The sequence below is a fragment of the Pogona vitticeps genome, chromosome 3 (genome assembly GCF_051106095.1).
Source record: "Pogona vitticeps strain Pit_001003342236 chromosome 3, PviZW2.1, whole genome shotgun sequence".
NCBI lineage: Eukaryota > Metazoa > Chordata > Lepidosauria > Squamata > Agamidae > Pogona > Pogona vitticeps.
In genome coordinates, this window is record NC_135785.1 from 194300665 (window position 1) to 194325892 (window position 25228).

A 25228-nucleotide genomic window follows, 5' to 3' on the forward strand; every position below is an offset into this window, starting at 1 on the left:
TGTTTCTCATACCACCTTATCTATTATGTAAATTCTGACTACAGAGATAATATATTCATGTGCATCTGCACATGTTATATTCCACATTGCTATTACATATATATAATTATCTAACATCCTAAATTTATAATAATTTTTTGAATTCTCTCATCTGCATTTCCATCCATCTGTCTCTTATCATTTACATTTCTCATGTATCACATTCTCATGTTCTCTTTAAATTTTCTTATCCAGCATAAAATCCACCCAGGCCTATTCATTCCTTGATAATCTCCATTCTTATATACAGTAAACTATGTATCTAATATTTTCAGCATAGTCATTCTTATAGTTCTTGTATGCTTGTATGCATATACATGCCTTAAGACCAACATCCAACATTATTATTCATCATCATTTCTAAAATCTATAAACCACATACACTTATCTAATCTTAAATTTCATATTTGGCCAAATTTGCTTATAGTATATTGATCATCTTGCTTTATCTATTAATTATATCTATCTTAAAACATTTGACTTCTATTATTTATAATATATCCATGTGCATCTGCACATGTTTGCTATTACATATATATAATTATCTAACATCTTAAATTTATAATAATTTTTTGAATTCTCTCATCTGCATTTCCATCCATCTATCTCTTATCATTTACATTTCTCATGCATCACATTCTCATGTTCTCTTTAAATTTTCTTATCCAGCATAAAATCCACACAGGCCTATTCATTCCTTGATAATCTCCATTTTTATATACAATAAAATATGTATCTAATATTTTCAGCATAGTCATTCTTATAGTTCTTGTATGCTTTTATGCATATACATGCCTTAAAACCAACATCCAACATTATTATTCATCATCATTTCTAAGATCTATAAACCACATACACTTATCTAATCTTAAATTTCATATTTGGCCAGATTTGCTTATAATATATTGATCATCTTGCTTTATCTATTAATTATATCTATCTTAAAACATTGGACTTCTATTATTTATTCAGCAAGTACCTTCCCCCTTTCTAGTTTCTATTTGTCAGCTCCAGTGTCATCCAGCCGGAATTGGCCTCATAATCACATATATTTATTATTTCCCTATACATGCCACCACCAAACAAAATATTTCCCAGTTTTAAAATGCCATCTGTAGAATTTTTTTAAAGCAATTTCTATGTGGTTGGTTGATTTGATCCCAATATAGTCAGTGTTTAGATTTTGGAGCGAGATAACATGTGACCTCTGATTGTAAATATTTGCCCTGAGCTTTGCCCATCTCTCCCTTATATTTTTTCTTTTCAACACAGTCTTAAGATAAATTCTCCCCTTCCTGCCCCCTCCCCGTTTGTCTTTTTTGGTCATCCCTTGAGAAAAATGAGTCTTTTTCTTCTTTCTCTCTGACTCTGAGTTCTCTTCGCATCGTGCCAGTTGCTGTTTCTCCACAATTAAAGACTGTTCATTAATTATCTGGAATTCCCCCTTGCTTTCGATTTTTTCGTGCATAGCCGAGAATATTCCTTTCAGGTCCAGTCTGCACTCCTCAATTTGTTTCCCCAAATGTCCAATTATATAGTTTTGAAATTCTTGTAAAAGTTCCTTGACATCATGCATTGCCAGTTGCGACGATAGCTCACCCCCACCTTCCATGGTCGTACCAGTCAACAGATTAATTACTCAGAATCTCCACATGATTTATTGGCAGGTCCGCTCTTAAGGTCTTGTAAGGGGGGACTTCATAAACATTGTAGCCAGAAACAGAGTCATTGCAAAGTTATTTAAAGTTCTTAAGTCCTGACTTTACAGATTTATGGAAGGCCAGTTCTCTAGGAGGGAGGGTTGAGAGGAAAGGGGATAAGTTGGTTTCATTTTCGTGCTGTGGCGTAGTAAAAAAGAACTCCAGTATTAAGGCATTAACGATGTTATGCCGCTCTGAGGTCTCCTTTTCAAACGGCTTTCACATAGCAGATTTGATCTTTACTTGCTGCAGCTTATCAGAAGATTAGATTAATTTCTATTCTGTAGTCAGATAGTAATTTCCTCCCCTTTGCCGAGCAGCTAAACTCACCAATCATGGCGACTTCACGAGACGAACTGCATGCAGGAAGGGAACCTCTTCCAAAAATCAGACTGCCATCTGAAATTCGGCGGTTCCGAAGCTCCCACTTGCTGACAAGTCCACACTCCTGTGGAACTTGCCCCCTCCTTCTCCGGGGGGGTCGTCTGTCTCGGAGTAGACCCAGGAGAATCCAGAGCACTAGAATTCCCCTGTTCTCGCTGCTCGTGGCTCCTCCTTTCCCCCCTTAAAATTATGATTCTGCAGAAGTTAAAGCACTACATTATGCAATTGATATTTCGCTGTTTATTTTGAAACCACAGTTCCAGAACTAACAAAGGTAGTGAACATTTTTGAAGATACGCCTCATCATTCTTTCCATTGGTCAAAATCTAAGGTAGTATAAACAAGAGGCAATGTATCATGAATTGTATTTGTGCACTAGAGTTTTTCTGATGTTGAAATATTATTACAAATTGTCAGATCTGGATAAAATTCACTATATGCTGGTGGCTGAGATGACTGACATTGTAGAAAGAGTTGCAGACTTCCTTGATACTATTGTTAGAAGATGCACTGTTGTCCCTTTAAGGATGTCTAACACTTTTCTGCCCTCTTGATGCCTATATAGGTAGTTACCTAATAAACCACCATAACTATGTCCAATTTTTACTTATGCCAATAAAAGTTTCATCTATCTATCTATCTATCTATCTATCTATCTATCTATCTATCTATCTATCTATCTATCTATCTATCTATCTGTCTATCTGTCTATCTGTCTGTCTATCTGTCTATCTGTCTATCTATCTGTCTGTCTGTCTGTCTATCTATCTATCTATCTATCTATCTGTCTATCTATCTATCTATCTATCTATCTATCTATCTATCTATCTATCTATCTATCTATCTATCTAATTACAAATCTCAAAATACTAATCCCTAGAAATCTCTCGGATATTAGAAAGTTAATATTTAACAAACCAATTAGCATCCATTAACTGACAGTGTGTTTCCACATTACTGAACTGGGCAACTTTGGAATCTTCTGATTTGTCTCTTCCATCTTAGTAGACTGTATTAGGATCCAAACATATTAGAGCTTGGTTTACACCCCTTAACTTTTAAGCATCCAGAGATTTCTGGTATGTAATATCATCAACATTACCCCTTTGATTCATTTTTTCATACTAAATTAATTGAAAATTGTGACAAAGCCATTTTTGCAGAAGGTATGGATGGATAAGGGACTTATTACTCTAGATAAAGAATTATTCCTCTAATTTTCTAAGCTGATGGCAAATTCCACTGAGCATCTACAGTATTTATTGCTGTCTCAGTTTAACCCTTCAGCATCTCCCCCAATTTTGGTTATACTTATTGAATCAGTAAGTAAAATCTATTCATAATGTAATTTATGTAAATTATATTAAAACCATGTTTATAATAATTTAATGCTGGCCAGTCAGTTTCATATACAAGGTTGGAGACAAACTTGAAATGACGAATTGGATTGTCCTAATTAGTCTAACAAGTGGAGAATGATTTTTGACTTCTACCCCCACTGTATCTGTGGATCTTAATTGGTAGCTAATCCAGAAAATTATGTTCCGTGTCCATTGGACATCACAATACTTTCTTTAAAAAGGTCTGAGAAATAAGCTCATTTTTAGTGATGCAATATATTCAATATGTCTCTTAAACATATACTCCGGTCACATTAGCCTCTTTTTGTAGGGGTGTTATTATGTACATCGGTTCTGTACTGGAGCAATCTGCATTTTGCAAATGTATTTACTTTGTTAAATCATCTATCTGTCATATGGAAATTACCCACTGTCAAAGAAAATTGATTCTCTGTGTCCTTATAGTGACTAAATAATTGATACTGATATTCTAGAAAGACAAATGCTCGCCCTCCATTGATCAACAGACTAAGGATCTTATAGCTCTTTCAACGGTAACTATCTAGACCTCTGATCATCTTTCCATTGAAATTTTCTGCTAGACTCCTTTCTAGACTCTAGGATCTTTTTAAAATGAAACTTTTTTTCCCCTGGCCCACCACCCCACTTTTTAAAAAGAATGAATAATTTATTTCTAGTTCTTTTTTTAGGGGTTTTATTTTCTCCAATTGTATGCTTTTGTGTGTTTTTAAAATCTTTTCTGACTCTTGTCTTTAAACAGACAAAGCAATGATTTGTATTATGATTTTGTAAGCCGCCTAGAGTGGTCATATTGACCAGATAGGCGGGATATAAATAGAATAAATAAATAAAATAAATAAATGAGTTAAAAGGGAAAGAAATCTGATTTGCAAGTCCTGGATCTTCCAGTGTGGGGAGCAGAGACAACTCCTCACTCTCCACCTGCAACCTCCCCTTTATTCCCAGAATGAGCCTGGAGCCCAATAGAAAGTAGAAGCTTCCCATAGAAATGTTTCTATGCCTTTGGAAATCACTGTCTCTCTGCAGAATCTAGTGAGGTCAAAACATATCATTTTGAAAACTACTGCTATCGCGTAATACATTATATAAGATATTATTTATTCATTTGTGAACCACCCTGGAAATAAATATTCAAAATATAAAGATAAATAATAACATTCCTGTTAATACAAAAAATTTTTGAAAAACTAAGAACACTGAATTCTACTCAATTCTATCAACTGTGCTCTAAATTGTACTATCACCCAAACAGGCATTTTTGTCACTTTCAACTTCTTTTTTAAAACATAAGTTTTCTACACACTTCACCTGAATATTTTTTCAGATAACACATTCTGGGGTACATTGTTCTTCAAAGGCATGTTAACATTGCAAAATATAGCAAAACAATATCGCTGAAGTCCTGTTTTGCTTAGATAACCTCCTGAATGTAAAGAAAGAAGAAAGAAGAAAGAAGACAAGGGAACGGGGGGAGAATGTTGTAGAAAGTGGCTTATTTGAAAAGGTTTGTATTGACTCAATGTGACCTACTATCTTTAAAAGATAAGAAGCTGAAGTAAGGATTTCTGCTGTTTCTTTTTGGAAAACAGAAGTGTTTCAGTAGAGTTGACTTTATATCAGCATGGGCAAGAGGAACATGTCATCAAAACAAGACAATGGTTCTTTGCTACAGTTCAATCTATATGCTCTTAGACATTGGTGAGCCATTTTCTACCACTTCAGTTGATATCAGGACTAAAATTCAGCTTTTATGCTGCATAAAAAGCCAACAAAACATTTTTCTTTCAGAAAGTAACACCTGCAGTGATTGTCGTTCATATGTACATAATGCCAAGGGGCATTCATGAAAGACAAACAGCTGAGCCACAACGTAAGCTTTCAATCCATATAAAAGCTATACAACTGGGCATATACAATAGTTACCATGGTACCTAACATGGGACAATTGGGAATGAGCTATAATTTGAATCTATCTGAACATCAGCTGCATTGAGGAAGATTCAGCCTTGGACATTGGCTGCAATGTCCAAGGCTGAACAGCAACAATCTCCTAATAGAAACTGGTACGATTCAGACATAATTCAGAGATACCATGGTATAGGCTCACACTCGTCTTCACTACAGCTTTCCCACAAAGGAGGAAAGAACAGAGAGGAAGAGGGAGTACCAAAGCCCATCTCTTGTTCCTAAACTGTAGTATGTTAACTGGAAACATCATGTTCAGACATGTTTTCTTCTGCAAATCTTCCCGCAACAGTGGAAGAAGTTGCTGAGCCAGTCTCACTGAGGAAAAACCAAACTGAGGACTACTTACTTTGATGGAATGGTAACAGTATTTCCTTTAGGTAATGTAAAATCTGCAGAATCTCGCCCCAAAATTGTAACATTATACACCAAAGGTTTCACACTTGGGTTTTTCAACTGTATCTGTTGCAAAAAAAAAAAAATTATTTCTTGTACTTACTTGTGTACTTATTTACTCACTCTCTCTTATTCTCTCTCACACACAGTTTTTAAAAAGCCATCACAAACCAAATTAACTTTTAAAAACTTAAAAGCAGCACTACAACAAATGTGTTTATAAAAACAGCAAGAAATATAGCAATATTATTAATTTAAAAACTAAGAACATTAAAATGTCTTTAAGTTTTGCTCAAGAGCTGCAAGACACATGATGAAGGAGACTTTTCCAGGAGCAAATTCCTCCATGCTGTAAAGGCCCCCTTCCTGGCTGATACCAACCTGACTGATCTTCATGGCTGGCAACAAAGCACTACCTTTAAAGCCAAGACAGATTCATTCGCAACACAGACAAAGTAAGTCATCAGAAGGGGTGAGAAATCTGAAGGTAGAGGAACTGCATTATTTATAAAGCCCTGCAGAACTTTCACCAGCAGGCAGAAGGGAGATACAGCATTTTTCATCCTCTTTCAGAATGCATGTTGGTTTTATTTTTATGTTTTTGTTCCCTCTGGAAGCAGTGGAAGAAAAAAATCCATACGGATTCTACAGTTCTGCAGTTACCATACATTTCCCCCCATGTCAGTAGCATGTCTGATGACCAGGAGAGGTGTGGATTATGCATATCCAAAGTGTCCTCTGTCTTGCCCTACCTGCCCACAGACTATTTGCTTCTACCAATGCTTCACATCTGGAAAGGCAAACGCCTTGGAAGGTTTCCTGGTGACTGTAGGAGTCATTTAAGATAAGGACACCCTCTCTGAGACTGACTGGCCTTTTTGGTATGACACCACTGCAGACTTAAGAAAGAATTGCTTATTTTGTACCATAATAAATTTGCTTCACAACTTGATAGAAACATTTGGGGAGTTTTATTCTTCTTGCCATCAGTTATGTCATAAGCAATCTCCAATGGATCACTGAAATATCTGAGCAGAAAGCACTCCGCATTTTTATCACTATGTTGCAGTTGGAGGCTAAGGCTAAGAATCAGAATACTATTTTCTACTGGCTGCAACTCGACCTATAAATCCAGGGGCTTTGAAGTCCTTAGTTCTACCCTTAATGCTCTCATTACTTCTACCAAGCTAAATAAAAACCATAAGTAATCGATTAAATCGTTTCTAAAATAAAATCTCTAGCTAATTAAAAGCAAGTAAACATATACGTTCAAATATCCTGAGAGGCATTACTTAATGCTACACTCTACAGGGATCATACAAGCGTACAGCAGAAAGATGACTCTTTTCTGGTTAATATTCCAAGAGAGGATGTGACTACCCAGAGGATGGGAGAAATTTCCTTCGTATTACTATGAAACCTTGAGGAATTGTCCTTTTCATGTTGTTTCTGTTTATATTACAAAATGGAGAAAGCACAGCTGTCATAAAAAATAAAACTAAGTGTTTGTTTTGATGTTAGGGAATTTTAACATCAGGGCTGTGCTGGCCTTATACAAACCAGCATTTTAATACAACTGACTAAGCATCTGAAAGATAAGGTGACAAGGAACACAGCACAAGTAATGTAATTTCATTAATGTAATGGGCACAGAAGGCCATTGTAGCATCATGAATTACAGGGACAGTGAAACCTCATTTCTTGTCGCCCTTAAAGACATGGATAATAACATGATACTTTATGGGAGAGGCCTTCATATTAACCTTGAAGTTCAAGAACTAGTTCTCTGAGCTATCCATTAGTGTTTACTAAATTTGACTGTGTTTCACATGTCTTATTTTCATCTTCCAACTTCTACTCAGTTTTAAAATAAAGCAATCTACTGACTCACACATTTCTCAGACTTCTGTTGGAGTGGCTCTCCTTAAATGATGACAATTCAGTAAAAGAACCTCTTTGTACTTTATTTCTATCAAGAGCAATTTAAACATAAAAGTAGAGCTCTCTTTACCTTTCTAACAACAGTAGCATGAAGTGGACCAACAAACTCAATAGACTTTTGTGGTAAATATTGAGGAAGCCGCTCATACAAATAGACACAAAGCATAAGCATCATAACTGGATTTGGATCAAAGATGTCAGTAGCCTATTTCGGGAAGACAAATAGGGTCCTGTAAGTTCATGCTTTAGATTCATCTAAATATCTAGCAGAATGCCTTCTCCCACCTAGATCTACCCAAATCACTTGCTTTAGCCAGGATGAGTAGCTGAGGGGCCTAACACCGAGGGAGGCCCGGAGAGAATGAACAAGAAATCGGGTCTTCTCGGCAGTGGCCCCTCACCTCTGGAACAATCTCCCCCCAGAAATTTATCTGGCTCCGTCACTGGGTGCTTTTAAGAGCAAACTCAAGACCTGGCTCTTTAGGCAGGCCTTCCCTCTTGTCAATGCCTAATTTATTTATTGCCATCTTCAATTGTATTAATGTTGTTGTTTTATTTTATTTTATTATTAATTGGATTGTTGTTAGCTGCCCAAAGTAGACTTCAGTCTAGATGGGCGAAGTATGAATTAAATTCAAAAAATTTAGAAATTAAATCTATCTAAATATAAGTATAAATATTTACCTATCTATGTACTTAAGTGGTTGCTAACTGGAAGATTTGACCTTGTCATTTTGCCATTTGACTATTGGTTTTTCCATATATAAAACCACTGCAAGAAGACAGGACAGATCCTAGATATCAGAACTATAGGTTTCCAAGATCAAAAGACAACTAGCATATAAAATTATACAGTTGAGCAAGGAAGAGTGGTGTTTCTTTTTACTTTCAGTCTATTGTACAAGATCTGAAGACAAAAGAGTTGGGTAGCATGACTTAAATACAAACTATCATATCAATACATTTCTCTTTTACAAAGATTTATCACACTTTTATATAGTAGAAAAACTGGAAGAGACTGCTAAAAAATTCTCAAATTTAATGCCTGTAGTTCTCTACAATATTGATATTGGCAAGTAGGAGGGAGGGAGGGACTTTTTATACAGGAATTCTATCTTTCTCCCCAGATACATTGGGTTATTGACTCTGCTGAATCTGAGTGTTTGTACCTGGTACTGGAAACATGAGACAGGATAGGGTGTCAACATGATTGGCTGACAAGACTACTTAACCAAACTAGCAGAGATGGCATTGTACAGAATGGCACTGAAAACCTCAAGACTGATGGTCCTGGGGTATTGTAAAATTCATTATTTGTGCCAACTCAGAACTTTATGGGCCTGTCTCAAATTCTACAAGGTTTGACATATGGTAGAACATGCGTTAGATTTGATTTTCCATAATGGATGTGGGAGGGATGAAGTCTATGAGTATAGAGGAGCAAGTGTATGATTTCATTTGTCACTGATTGATCATGACCATGATCACGTTTGAGCTTCTGACTGTGGTTGCCTGTAACTTGTGCAACAAGACTGGTTCTTATTCCGGGTCTTAGAAACTAATGAATCTAGACAGTTTGATAACACCTCTGGGAACTTTCTTGCAAGCATCCTGACATTCGTGTGAATTGACATGAGCTTTTCAGGAGGGATGGGGTACACTTGTCTGATCTGGAAATGGAGCTATTCCTTCAGGATGTTAAGAGTGGCCTGCGTGTAGTGGTGGATGAGATGGGTGGGCAAGGGACATAGCCTGCTAGTCCCTGTGCCGTGGCGAGTAGTGTGGAAGGAAGTTGGGTTGGTGGGTCCCAGTGGCCCTGGTTTACCCCATCACTTTGTGTCTCACTTCATTCTGGGGTGGGAGGGCAATGGCTGTTTCATCGGCGAGCGCACTTCAGTGGATGGAGCCTCTTTGCCTCCCCCCACCATGATAACACGAGACAAGCACTCTTGCGCTTACGATCCTGGCAGGGAGCGGGAGCGAGCACCTATTTAAAGAAGACCTCCACCCCCTGTTTGGCCTCTTTTGAGGAATTTTTGACCCACTGCTTGATTGGCTGGAAGTGGCAGGGACTGAAAACTGATTGAAAAGTGAGGCTGTTAAAGGATGGTTGCTAGGTTGGTCACGCTGGTGAGTAGTTTGGAAGGAAGTTGGTTTGGTGAGTCCCAGTGAGAGCACAAGTAAGGTTGTAGCTCATCCAAACTCCCAGGGCTGAGGATTGTGAGATTATAGCATGAAGGGGGAGGATGTGCTGGGGCAACGCCCAGACCAAGGGCCACCAATGGAATCAGAGGCTTGAGGCCCAGGGGTGGTCAGAGCATGGCTGGTTGGGGTTGCACTGTCTATAGGACCGGACAAACTAGGGGTGTGGGACTCATCCATTTTCTTGAAAAGAGGTCAGGTGAGACCCAGTTATACCCATTGCGCACTATGGCAGGCCCCCCTCTGTTGAGGATATTAAAAGTATTACATTGATTAATAAAGCATGATAGGTTTACCCCATCACTTTGTATCTCGGCTCATTATTCTGGGGTGAGAGGACAATGTCTTGTTCACTAGTAAGAACAAGGGGGTGATTCATAACACTGATTGGGTCCAGCTAAACATTTTGTGTCCTTGATATTCTGAGGAGCAGGAGATGGTGAAACAAGTGGGTTAATATCATGACATATGGCAGAAAGCATGTAATGAACATGATCAGATAAAAGAAAAATTCAAAGAATTATGTGGCAATGGAGAAAAACATTTTATTTTTCCAGCGTTATGTCCACAAAGAAGTGCTTCAGGTAGTGAACAGTAGGGAGCCCACTATGATCAATCTGCACTACATTTTGCCCATAAAATCACTCATAACTTATTGTGGATTTAATTTTTTTCTTTTTCTACTCAAATTTTTCACAGACAAAAACACACAATGTCATTAATTTCTTCTTTTGAAAAGAAAACATCCAAATAAGTTAGGATTGTTAAGGCATACAGACAAACTGAATTAAGGAGTAGAATTTAGTCTGTGTTTACTATGAACTGTGTTTACTAGAGGATTCAAGTTCTGCTCCTGCTCCAAGTCACTGGAATTGCATTCAGCCCTCTCTAAAGCTTTAAATTGTTGGAGCAATACAAGCATCTTTACTGACATTGCTGCAATAGGCATTTACTTTGAGCTGTGACCTTGATAAATCAGAGCTTTGGACCAAAAAAAAAAGCTTTATCCTATAGTTCAGTTTAGCAGTAATGCTTGGTGACAGACTAAGCTGTACCAAAGCACAACATTTTTACAGAGCTTCTGCTATCAAATTATTTTTAGTTATGAGCTCACCAAGAATTATTGTTCTGTGCCTTAAGAAGAAATACCAAAAATACTCGGAAATAAAAACAGAACATTCTTGTCTCAGGATATGTGTGGCTGAATTTCCAGGCAATCACAGAACAAAAAACTGTTTATTTAAATGTCTAGAAAACCACATATAGAAGATGTGAAACTCAAAGCAAACTAAGACCAGTAAATGGGCTTTTGTGGACTTCTTTCAATATCCCATAGAATCTTCTCAACTATTCCTGATCCTTAGGATTCCAACTGGCTATTTTTCTAGGACACTAGTCAACATAGGAAGGCTGAGCTATTTTTTTTAAAACATACTTTACTGCTAGGATGTCACAAAAGGCAAAAGAGTCTTCAGCTGTTGTTGTTACCATGCCATCAAGTTGTCTCTGACTTACAGCAACCCTATGAATGAGAATTTTAACCCAACTGAACTCTAAAACTCAAGCTAGCAGCTTGCTTTAGGGAGTCAATTCATTTCTTCAGGAGATTGCTCATTCATAGGGTCACCATAATATGGAAGCGACTTGATGACTTCTTTTTAAATCATCATGCTTCATAAACTAAAAGAAACTCCTTAAACCAGAGAATTCTTGTGGACACCTACACAAGACCCTATCAAGGTCTGAGACTTACTTTTCCCCTTGCAAGTATATTACAACAGGTCTCTAAAGTTTGTTGTACAGTATATCTGTTCCTAGCTCCTTGGAAAAATAACTGGAAAAACTCTGTTGGACCGCTGAAGCTCAACATACAAGTGAGGAGAAGACCAAAGTAATGGATGGGAAAGGCTTTATTATATTCACCTAACTTAAATTTAAATGGTAATTTAACATCAACTTAACTATTAAAAATGTGCACACACCCCTTAAAATTAAAATGTTGGGCTCTGTGGGAACCCTCTCCCCAAGGTCACTAAGCTGCATTCCTGTTCTAGTGACGAGCACACTCTCTTAGCGGGACGCAGCTGCTTCTGAGGGAGGAGAGGCTACCCATTCTTTCTCTTTCTTATAGAGATAGAGAGCTAACTTCAAAGCCTTTCTTTGGCCAACCCTAATTGGCATTATGTAACCATTATCCTATCTGTATACTATCAACAATTTGTAAGGTTAATAAAAAGGAGCCCTCCTGGGGGTGTAGCCCCTGAGAGGTATTTGTGGAGGACTCCGCTGGCAGACATCTCTGTGTGTGACTGACTTCTTTGCTCTCTCTCTAAAACTAATTGCTTTCTGTATTCGATGATCACCTAAACTATCAGCCTTCTCATTTCATGACCACTACAGGGCTACCAGCTTCCCTATCTCTGCTAAGAATACTTGCCAGCTGAAAGTAACATTTCATACTTTAAGGTAGCCAAGCAGTTCCCCCCCTCCTGAAATTTAATGAGATATCAAGAAAAATTAATCAATTGATCTCCCTATATATACATTCAAAATAGCAAACCAACACATAGTAAATTGAAGAATGAAATTAATCTCATACGTTAATAAGACTACTCACCAGGACCTCTATGTCAAGGTTTATTGAATGGAAAGCATTTACAAGGATCAAGGAATTGTGAAAATATTGCTCAGACGTTTTTGGAGAAGTATACATACTCACAAAGTGAGTTGAAATCTGCAATGGAGATTTAGAAAATCAAGCTCTTAATACGGAAGTAAATAGTTCTTTAACCAGGACTTTGAATCAACTGACAAGCAGACATATATGAAGAATTCCCTAACATGTCTATCTCTTTGCTATTCTTTCTAGAGTTTTATTTATTTATTTATTTATTTATTTATTTATTTATTCATTCATTCATTCATTCATTCATTCATTCATTCATTCATTCATTCAACTTATATGCCGCCCACTCTACCCAAAGGTCTCCGGGCGGCTCACAATTGAAAAACAATTAAAATACAATAAATGATAAAAGAGTTCACATTGTTCCACTCAAAAACAGCTACTCTTTGCTCCTGTGACTACTGAAGCTCATCCAGATGACATCTTACCATGATATAGTTCCATGATTGGCTGCTATATTATAATGTTAGCTTTCTTGGACAAATCTACTTCCTCAGACTGAGGACTTGTTCACAGAAGCTCACATTGAAATATAGCAGTTAGTTTTAAGGTGCCACAATATTTTTGTCCTCTTTAATTTTTTTTCCTTTGTTTTGGCCTGATATGCTAGCACAGACTAGCATGGCTACCTCTTCTAAAAGTTCCACAATACTCTACTTCCTTGGCCCTGTTCTTAACCTTCTGGTTCTCCAGTGTGAAAAAAATCTCTTTCTTTTCTCTGTTAGTTCTGATCTCATGCAGTTGCTTTCTACTGAGTCCCATCAGTGGTTCATCTAGTCTAATATTGCCCTACTTGGCCTGGCAGCTATTATCCAAGATGGCACAGCAAGGTCATTCCCAGTGATTCCATTGGGTATTTTAACTGCAGGTATTGGAGACCATCTACACAAAAATGTTTTTCATCACTGAACTAAAATTCCTTCACACGTTCGTCTGGCCATTCCAATATAACCTCCTCCTGTCCTACAGTTACCTCACATTTTCTTCCCCTCCCCCAAGCTCCACACCTGCAAACAAATCACTTCCAATCATTTCTGTGTTGTTTCATTCTGCCTAGTTTTTTTTTACTATCACCTTCTTATTAATCACTCCTGATATTTTTGCCTAGTTTTTTTTACTATCAATTGCTTATTAATATCCTAAAAAAATATGTGCCATACAATAAAAGCCACTTCCAACAAAAGTTGAAAAACACTCTTACCAAATAAGGGCAATAGCTTGCTAACTGTGCAGCAAGAACAAGCCCATCAAGTAGATCTCTGTCGAAGTTTACAATCCATCTTGTTGGGGGTACATCACCTGTTTGAAAAGAGATTTAAATGTTTCACCCTGCAGAATCTAGGAGCCTGCTCTTATAACATTTCTACATTTATATATCTTTTCCAGAGAATGATATCATGAGTACATTGCTTTGTTTCAAGTATGTTAGGAGTTTGTGATTGTAAGTAATGAAAATTTATTGGATGCCCTTGGGCCATACACATTCTCTCAGCCTGGCTTATCTTTAAGTTTTGTTATTAAACTACATTTTGAAGGAAGAGAGCCTTGTTTGTGATCAAGATTCTCTTACCAAATTATACTAATATGAAGGATGAACATTCTGTAATGTACAATCACGTCAGATCCTGCTGATAGATATGCAGACTGATATGACACAATCTGCACTTAAGATCAGAAATGTTTAGGTGAGCCTTTAGGCATCAGGTGCCAAAATGTAAGATACTACACTAAAATATTCCTAAACATATCCTCTGATACTAATCTGAATGACAGTACAGAAAAAAGAACAATGGAGAATACATGTTCATATCCTTATATGTGCCATACTTCATTGAATGTGTTTCGGTTTTACCCTTTTAGTATTATATACTCACTGTTATTAGCTTAAATGCTGCATTTTAATTGTTGCAAGCTGCCTAGCATCCTTTTTAAGGAGAAACATAGGTTGAAAATATTTAAATAAATAAATTATATGTTTACCTTACATTGTGAGATATAGAATATACATTGACACTTTAAGGTTCCGAATACATTTGCAGTTTTGTTTCATGTGTTGAATTATTTGGAGAAACGTTTCTAACAAATGAAATGGATTTGCATTATGAAAATAAAGCAACAAATTGTATTTATCAATACAGAGCCAAGCTGACGGGTTCTGCTTTCACTTCAGTATATGTACTATCTCAACAACAAATTATTTGCATTCCATATTCATTTGTGAAGAGCAAACCCTTTAATTAGAATTCTCCATATGTCTTAATTGACAATTATGTTACTCATCTTTAATAATTAATGCATCAGCAGTTTGAATATTTACCAAATAGCTTTGCATCAACAACAGACAAGTAAACACGGTTATGAACTAAAATGTAACTCAGTTTCTAAACATAATCTTGGAAATCTTTAAGTAATTAAAGCATTTCAGTTGCACTAAAAGCTTGAGACAACACCAGGGCAATATCAACAATTTAGCATGAGGATTATTTGTGGATGCTTGAAATCTCTGCAAATTGGGGTTGTCATTAACATCCAAGTAGCAGTCATACTTGTGACTTGAAACTGCCATAGGGAAGAAACACTGCAGCAGACAAGGCATTCAGATATAAATCTCTTAATGACTTCCACAAATTATGATTGTCTTATATATATTGGATTCATTTACTCTTTAGCTTTGCTGTTGATTTACACTCTATGTGTGTGTGTATCTGTACCTCTTATCTGTTCATGCATATGTATACATACACAGGGGTAAAATTTGTATATTTTAAAAACCAAGTCAATGAAAATTAAAAGTCTATTTGGACTTGCTTCAGTGTTGATTAAACTCATCAGTTATCAAAACTGGTGTAGTTTGGCTTAAAATCTGCCAGTTTTAATGTTTTTTAATGTTTGAATTATTTTAATAACACAAGCACTCAGAGTAGGTGTGCCCTTTGTCCCTTTGTTTCTTGAACAAACCTCTTGCTCTTTCATTAGATCTTTTTCCAGGGTTCATCAGAAAGAAAGGCGTAAAATAATTCTAATTAGCTGTTTCCAAAAGCTTCAGTTAACAAGAAGCATGGATGTAATTATTGTGCGCAGGTTGTGAGCTAACAAGATTTCTTGTGAGGTTGTGTGGTTTTTTTAAGGTATTTTACTAACACTGAAAATAACATTTTGTGCTTCACAATTCTTGGACTGAGCCTTGGCAGGTAAAAACACGATTCTTATCTGAATTCTAGCAAAGCAAATCAGGGATATCTGGAAAATAGCAACAATGGATTATTTCTTGAAAGCTTCACAGCTTTATTGTTAATAATCTCCCTGGTATCTGATCTGTTAGGAATTATTAACAATGAGTATTAGAAAATTCTGACAAAACTACACACAATATTTTCTCTTCAATGCTCTTTGCACTTCTTCAAAGTTGCATAAGGCTTTAAAAATGAAAATAAAAAAGTTTCCTTTGGAGATTGTTCTTTAAAATGCTGTCCCAAAAAAGATGCAGTGTGTGTGTATGCTCTGTAATAAACAACTTGCTCAATCATTCTTTTTTAAACTTTTATAGTTGGTTTCACTCATACATCTGATAAAACATAATATTCATATTTTGCTTATAGATGTTTATCAATATTCAAAAGATCTGATCCCAATCACTTCTTCTTTACAATCCTCACTGCTGTCCACAGAAAGAGGCTCAAGTCAGCTACTCTTCATCATTTCTTTTGCTGATCACTTAAACACAGAGATGAATAAGTAGTGATTGCAGCAAAGAGGAGCAACAGCAATGGGCTTCAATTACTGATGGGCCCTTCTGTTCTGCAGCGTCCAGGATCCTTGTGTAGCTATCAACACTCCCAATTACCCCCCCCCAAAAAAGGCTAACATTAACTATCTGAATTACATGGTTTTCAACATTCATTAATACATATCTGAATTTCTGAATGTCACAAAATTAGCGCTGTAACTTATTTTACCGTATATCAACAAAACATGGAATACTGTGATGTGAAGATGGGGTGCTGAAAACGTTAGGCAACTCTAAAATATGGTTGCAAATGTCTGTAAATGTCTGAGTTCTCAGACATTTACTAAAATTATTTTGGATTTTACATACTTTTCAGGCAAAATAAAAAATAATAAATAGAGAAGGCAGAAATATTGTGGCATGTTAGAGACTAACTGCTATGTTTTAATATGAGGTTTCACAGATCAAATCCACTTCCTCAAACATAAGACTGAGATTATATCACAGATTTTTATACATGTATACATGACCCCAAAACAAAGAGAATGTTTCCTGGGAACAACTTGCTGACAGTGGAGCATTTCACACCTGGCAATGACCTTTAAGACCCCTGTTGATATTCAGTTCCCCTCCCACATAGCATTGTTCTGTAAACAATTATTGATATTCTAGGGCAAACTATCATTGATACTCTACTACAAACAATTTTCAGACATACATTGTAACATGCATTATATTGATATATATATACATATTCTAAACCTATAACTATATGCTAGGCAGACTGTGCATATATATACTCTCTCTTCCAGAAAGATTTAACAAAAAATATTTAACTGCCACATTTACACCACAAAGAGGTTCATAATTTGTGGCAGAAATGTTACTTGGCATTTAAAATTTATCTCCTTTTGACTTCTGAAATGCAAGATTGTGAAGGCATTCTCAAGCCTCCCGTTAGTGATCCAAAACTGCATTTGAAGCATAAGTGAAAGAGAATTATTTAAACAAATTTGTCCAGACATTCTAATTGCCTGGATAAGTGTGTCAGAGCTCCAAAGACTGCCACTGTATGGGGACAAATCTATATGGAAGAAGTAATATATATAGGGCATTTGTTGCAACAAAGTCTATCAGAAGAAATGTCATCAGTGTGGTGGGGAGATTCAGTGCACATAAGATCAAACTTATGACCTGTCATTGAATCTGACTTCTCAATCTCAGCTAGATCAAAAACTGAATTGCATTTTTACGCTGATGTTCACATGTATGAAGCAAAAGTATTATTGCATTTTACTTACTAAAAATCAAAGCCATCATATTATTCTGCACTGAAAGACCTTCTGAAAGGATTTCCAAATTTCTGTAACTTTAGTTTTTCCTCAACTTGCTCTCAAGTCTTACACAATGATGAAATGTCTATAATTAACAAACTCAAAATAGCAATATCATTGTGATAGTGTCTAATACTGGCAACAAATTTAAATTTGCACAAAATCAATACTTGAATCAAGATCTAAGTATATTCAGTATATTCAATGGTAGCATGTTTATGGCACCATCAGATTGCCCCAATATATAAAGCTAGTATGGAGTCTTGCTAAAGAATAAGATAATCCTTAATATTTACTACTTAAATAGCCTTATGTAGAGTCCCTACAATGTTTTTTTAAATATATTTTTATTTTATTTATCTAAGGATAGGGAATATAAAAGGTAAAAGGGAGTGGAAGGAAATGGAAAAGGTTAGGGGGACAGGAGAATACAAAATATACAATCATCCAATCAAGTCATATTACAATAACAAATCCACTTTCAGCTCTTTTTGGTAATTTAGTTGCCCTCCAGCTATCCACTTACAGCTTTATTTTAGTTTAAATCTATGTTACTCCAACACTATCTGAGAACCATAGCCATTTTTATAATAAATCCTTCCAATTTCCTTTTGAATTGGGCAGTTATTAATCACATCTGAAAAAATATCCATTTCTGTCTCATCCCATACTTTCTCTATAGACTCCTCTTGTTTCAGTGACCCTGCTTTCTTCCAATTTTTTGAGGGGGAGAAGGAATCCAAAACAACAATCCAATTTTCAGTATCACATTTTCTGACTGTAGTAATTGAATAAATCACTGGATAGCTCTTTGCCCATCTATATTGCTTGATATCTTACTCAATAAGGGCTGTTCTGGATTTGATACAGTTTCACTTAACTGTTGTTTAGCATCTGATGACCTCTCTTTCATCTGATTTTCTAGCTGATTAAAACATTCATTTATTTGCTGAAATCCTACTATTATCTTCTGCATGTTAATCTGCCATTCCTTATCTATTTTTTGTGCCATTCCCAAATTTTGAGCCATTTCAATCTTTCCAATGCGTAGGGTTTATGAAAATATTACTATATCCTTCACAAACCAAACCCATGCTTCCTCCCATCCATACACAGCTGATATCATATGTAAATCAACTTTTAGTCCAGAAATTTAAAATACAACCATGGCAGAATTATCCTTTTTTTTCCTGCATAAAGCCAACAATATTCTATTATCAGAGTCTCACACAGTAAAGCCAAAAAAGGGCCAAACCACAAGATTTCAGTCTCTCCAATAGATCTCCTTATAATCCGATTGATATTCTTTCCAAAAAATCCATAAAGAAAAAAATTCCAGTCCTGGATTTCCTGGCTGCTCAATCCAGTCAGTCAGGTCTCCATGTTTTGTTTCTTTTTCAGCCTGTTCTCATGTTTCTAAAAAAAGAAATTCATTCCGTCTTCTCCAAAAACCAGATAAACATCCATTTCAGAGTCCCACAAAGACTAGTTCAGCCACGCTGAGCCGCATTCACAAAGTTTCAGTCTCATAAATCCTGTCCATCAGTATTTCCCTCCGGGATTTTTTCAAGAACAAGAAGGTTTTTCGTCAATGTCCCTCTTTCGGCCCTGAGCCAGCCTGCTGTTTCAGAGTCAGTTTAAGAGTCAGAAAGTCAGAAGCAGACTGGTAAGCAAAAGCTCGCTGCTTCTTTCCAGCTTAATGGGGCTGTTCATACATCAAAAGCTTCAACTTGCTTTGTTTCTAAATACAGTGGTGCCCTGCTAGAAGACGACCTCGCAAAATGATGAATCCGCATGACGATGAGGTTTTGCAATTGCTATAGCGATTCACAAAAGTGTTTCCAATGGGCGATTTTTGCTGGACAATGTTTGGATCAGTGCCTCGCAAACCGTTTCTCACAAGATGACGATTTTGGCACTGATCGGCGCTTCGCAAAACGGGTGTTTTCTGGACCGATGCTTTGCAGGGCAGCCATTTTAAAAGCTGATCGGCACTTTGCAAAATGGCTTCCCTATGGGCGATCTTCGCAAAACGACGATTTTTCCCCGTTGGACCACATTCAATGGGTTTCAATGCATTCCAATGGGGAAACGGTTTTCGCAAGACGATGTTTTCACAAGACAGCGATTTCTATGGAATGGATTATCATCGTCATGCGGGGCACCATTGTATTTTCTACACTGTAACACTTGTTCTCTTCTCCTCTGGGGTACTCACAGTTCCATGCCAAAATGGCTCCCACATCCGATCTGTGCTCCAGTGAAGCTTACAGATCGAAGAAATACTGGGTTGCTGCCCTCTCTCTCCACCAAATGCTTTGGAGAAACCTCTCCTGGTCTCTCGTTCGATCCCCTTATTTCTAAGGGGACCCCAAACCGGGTGGTTCCAGCTTTTCCAGGGAGCTTTCCCTTGGAGCTGCTGGCTTCACCGTGACAAGCCCCCTAGTCCTTACAATGTTAACTTATCATTGAAACTTCCATTAGGTTGTTGTAACCTATCAAATGGCATTCAGAGTGAGTTTATGTTGTTCTTGTTATATGCAGTTTTCACCTCTAATTTATGGCAACTCTATGAATGAATGACTTCCAGAATGTCCTGTTCTTAATACTCCTGCTTATCTCTTGAAAACTCAAGGCAGTGGTTTCCTTTATGGAATCAGTCCATCCTGTATCTACTTCTTTTCCTGTTGCCCTCAATTTTTGCAGCATTATTGTTTCTTTTTCTGAGTCTTGTATTCTCATTACAGTCAACCCCCGACTTACGAACGTCCCTATTACGAACATTTCGACTTATGAACCGCGCTGATAGGAAAATATGGACTCGATCTGCAAACTTCAATTCAATTTACGAATGGAAAAAAGTGCGGGAAAGGCAGGGAAAGCGGGAAATTTGAACTTTTAGTTACCGAAGAGGCTGCTTGTCTTCCTCACTCGTCCAAGCAATTAGAGAGTGGGAAGAGAGACCTGGGACATTTTTAAATGTAAATTTTAGTTTAAAAGATGCTTTGTTTGGGTTAACAGTGCTTGGGTAAAAGGGAGCTCGGTTTGAGTTAAAACCTGCTTGGGTAAAAACCTGCTTGGTTGCTTTAAAAGCTGCTTGTTTTGATTTAAAAGGTGTTTGGTTGAAAAGGTGCCTGTTTTGGTGTAAAAGGTGCTTGATTTAAAAAGTGTTCTTTTTAAACAGTGTTTGTTCGTTCCCTCCATGGTTTCCTTCCTTTTTTAAAAAAACCTATGCCATTTTAGGATTAAAAAAAGAAAGAAATTCTGCCCTAGTGGTAGGAATGGATTAACCGGCTTCAACTTACAAACTGCCCCTCAACCTAAGAACCAAAAACAGCCGGAATGGATTAATGGGTTTTCAATGCATTCCTATGGGAAATTTAGCTTCGACTTACGAACTTTTTGACTTATGAACGTCCTTCCAAAACGGATTACGTTCGTAAGTCGAGGGTTGACTGTCTATGCCAAAAGTACAACAGTCTCAGTTTTCTCGTATTTACCTCTAGAGAGTTCAGGCTCAATTTGATTTGGGACCTACTTGTTTGTCTTTATAATGCTCTAAGCTATCTGAACTTGTTGATTCTCTTTCCACTCAGCCAATAAGTTGTTGGCTGTCTGGGAAGGCAGTGACAGTTGGCCAGGCTTCTTCCTGGATTGGTGTGCCAGCACCAAAGGTGGACCACTGCGCAGTGCAGATCTTGGTAAGTGGGCCAGCTGGTTCTGGGTGTGGGGGATGGGAATTGGTATTACCTACAGCACCAAGTTTCATTTCTAATAACATGAATCACCCATCTTTAATTTACACACAATTAAATCAGATATCATGAGAGTGCTCACACGTTTTTAATTGGCAAAGGAAATATGGTGGAGAAAAACATGATTTGGCAAATGGTTGCAAATGAAATCAAAAAGTTCTTGCAAACTAAACTTTGTGTTCCTTTACTGAGTCAACTCATCTCATGTTAGGCCCTTCTTTCCTACTGCCTTCAACTTTTCCTAGCATTATTTTCTTTTCTGGTGAGACTTTTTAGTGAGAATATTATGTATCTGGCTGGGTTTTATACAGATTTTAAGAAAGTAATGCATGCTTACTTAGATCATCAGCTGGTCTGGATTCCAAGTCGTCATTTTAAAAAAAGTTTTCAGATCTTTTAGAAGTGGAGACACATGACAAAACCTGCAGTTACTGTGTTGGCCGTTTAACATGAAACAAGACCTTCTGCATGCTTACGCAGTGAATGAAGGAATCTGCAATTTGACAGCATCTCATAGATGTATAAAGGAAAGACTCATTCTCTTACAGCTGAATTTTGTAATTCTAAGAAAGCCTGCATAGCTATGCATTTCTAAGTGCATAGAAAGTAATGAAGCCATAGAAATGAATTCTAGTTGGAAGTTATGAAAGCAACACCCCCCAAAAAAGAAACTCTGCCAAGCTCTGCAACTATACATCTTAACCTTCTGGAGGGAAAAAAACAAGCTCCACGGAGTTATGGGAGCTAACTTAGAAGCTTAGCTAGGTGCTGCACTGAAGAGCTTGGAAAAGCAAGAGAGGAGCAGGAATTGGAGTATAAATTCTTAAAAGACTATCAGTTTTATTTTTATTGACTTTGTGACTGCTGTGATACTTAATTTCTGGAAAGAAGTTTCAAGTCGGAAATATTAATATCCTTTTGGAAGAATTAATTGCACATGCAGTTACCTTAGTATGGCTCTTTGATCTGCTTATTCAGATATTAAATGGGCCTTACACTTCAGTAAATGTGTATAGGAGACTACCAATCACTGCCTTCTAACAAACACAGATACAGCAAAGTTACATTCTTAAAATACAGTTACCAGAATTCTCCAGCCAAGATGGCCATTGAGTTTTCTGGCTGAGGCATTGTGGATGGTGTGGTCTAAAAAGTAATTGTCCAAGATCTGTCATTAACAGTGAAATTAAACAGTAGCTTGGAGTGAGGGGGTGGAATCGAAGGGTTCATAATGATGAGAAGTGGAAGCAAAATATGGGAAGTGTCATATTTCATTGGAAGATGTATTGATATCTTCCAATATCAATACATGTTCAGAATACAAAAAGAAAGGAAGGCAGGCACAGGAGAAAAGTTGAATATGGCAAGGAGAGACATTTTCTACTTATAATGTTCAATCTGTTTTGGTGAAGGAAATGAACCTTCTTCTCCCTCTCAACTTCTCTGGTTTATCCCCACCCTTTGCTGGTATTTTCTCCTGAAAATCAGATGAGAGTGTGTCACTCATGGGCGATTGCTGTGGTATTCTCATGGATAGGGTGTGTGTGGCATCAGTCACGTCTGATGGTAAAAACCTCACAGCCATCTCATCAAAATATCACCAGAGGCCCCTCTGTGCAGCAAAATATTATTTCTTCATTTATGAGCATCAGTAATGTACATGGCAGCTTTATTTTGTTCACCAAACATCCATAGAAGACAAATTTAGCTGAGAGGTTCTTGTTGGCCCAAAGAAACCAAGAAAACTGTTCACAAAGCAGGGATTTAGCCTTGGGTCTCCTTGTTCCAAGTCCAAAACCATAACTATTATAATATATTCATTCTGTCAGATCAGTGGTTATGGTACTATATGAATTAATGTCACGGCTGAAAAACACTGGGGGGAGGGACAATGCAACAATTACTGTGCTTAATTTGTATAACAAATGTCATCTAATTTGAATAATATGTAAATCAGACCACCCAGATCAGAAGAACTAGCATATGGCGGGCGTAATTAAGACTTTCAGAATGTTGTGTATAGAATACTTTAGAGGAGATACTAGCCAGAATCCTGTTGGTATCTGTGTAAAGTTTGCATAAAGTGGATGCTGAGGTACAGCTTGGTTGCCAATTGCACAAGCAAAATGTGCCCTGGCACTCCATGACTTAGGAGCAGTTAGCAGCAGCAAATTACAAAAATACGAGTAGGAATCTGGCCAAAATATAATGTGATCTGCTTACAATATAACTAACTAAAATAGCCTTGGGAAACTATTTAGAGGATTTCACACTGTTTCTTGAATCCAGTGAATAGTGAGGAATGGACAGATTTGAACTGAAAGGATTGGAAGGATATGAAAAACCAGGTAGGCATATAACCGCGCAGGTGTTGCTTTATTACCCCATATGCTGCAATAAAAATACTGAGGGGGTTAATGAGAAAGAAAGGTTACTTACCTGTAACGATGGTTCTTCAAGTGGTCATTCTGTGAATTCACACAAAGGGTTAATACCAGCGCCAGCGTTGGGCCTCTCGGAACGTTTTCTAGCTGCAAGAGAAAAGTAACAATGTTTAGGACTACCCCTACTGCGCACGCCCAGCCTAACCGTCCCTCAGTTCCATTTGTCCGCCATAGGCCCTCGAGTCATAGAGATGCCAGTGACAGACAGACAGAGGGGAGGCCGGGCGGGATTGTGTGAATTCACAGAATGACCACTTGAAGAACCATCGTTACAGGTAAGTAACCTTTCTTTCTTCATCGTGGTCTTCTGTGAATGCACACAAAGGGTGATTAGCACGCTTACTAACCGGATGGTGGGCTGTCACTGAAGAGCCGATGCTAGCACTGCCCTCCCGAATTTGGTCTCCTCTTTTGCCCTCACGTCCAATCTGTAGTGGGTTATGAAGGTAGAGGCATTGGACCAGGTAGCGGACCGGCAGATGTCGGGCAGGTCGACGCCACGAAGTAAGGCAGTGGATGAGGCAACAGACCGGGTGGAATGGGCTTTAAGTCCCTGTGGAGGATCTCTGTGGTTGAGCTCGTAGGCAAGGGCGATGGTAGAGACGAGCCACCGAGAGAGCGTGGACGGCGAGGCCGGGCAGCCCTTCTTTGGGCCAAAGTAGCAAAGAAAGAGTCTGTTAGCCAGGCGAAAGTCCTTGGTCCTGGACACGTAAAAAGCTAAGGACCGTCGAACATCAAGCATGTGGAGCATGCGTTCAACATCAGTCGTCGGGGACGGAAACAAAGTTGGGAGAATAAGTGGCTGATTGACGTGGAAGTCGGAGACCACCTTGGGAAGAAAAGATACGTCCAGGTAAAGCATAACCTTGTCCTTAAAGAATTGAAGAAAAGGCTGGTCATGACGGAGAGCTGCCAACTCGCTAGCTCGACGAGCAGAGGTGATAGCCACTAGGAATAGCGTTTTCAAAGAAAGCATCTTGAGGTCACAGGTAGCCATGGGTTCAAATGGGGGTCTGGCTAGGGCATGCAGAACCAAGTGGAGGGACCACTGAGGGAGTGGAGGACGAACGGGAGGTCGGAGGTTAGAGAGACCCCTCAAAAACATCCTGACGGTAGGATGGGAGAAAAAGCGAGAAGAGGGAGAAGCTCTGGGCTGGAAGAAGACAACCGCAGCAAGGTACACCTTGATAGTAGAAATAGACAGGTGGAAATCGAACAGGTAACGGAGATACTGCAGAAGCGTAGAGAGAGACACAGGGGAGGAGGCGAGATT

The 25228-nt window shown here is 37.8% G+C and overlaps 1 protein-coding gene across 1 annotated transcript in view; it reads right to left on the minus strand.

Annotated features, from left to right (window-relative positions):
- CFAP47 (cilia and flagella associated protein 47) overlaps positions 1 to 25228 on the minus strand; it is a 326940-nt gene that overhangs the window by 213242 nt on the left and 88470 nt on the right. Inside the window, exons 34-37 of the mRNA XM_072994251.2 lie at positions 13897 to 13994; positions 12627 to 12743; positions 7878 to 8012; positions 5820 to 5932 (exon numbers count right to left, since the gene is read on the minus strand). Of these exons, the coding sequence (XP_072850352.2) occupies positions 5820 to 5932; positions 7878 to 8012; positions 12627 to 12743; positions 13897 to 13994 (463 nt within the window). The remainder of the gene's footprint in view (positions 1 to 5819; positions 5933 to 7877; positions 8013 to 12626; positions 12744 to 13896; positions 13995 to 25228) is intronic.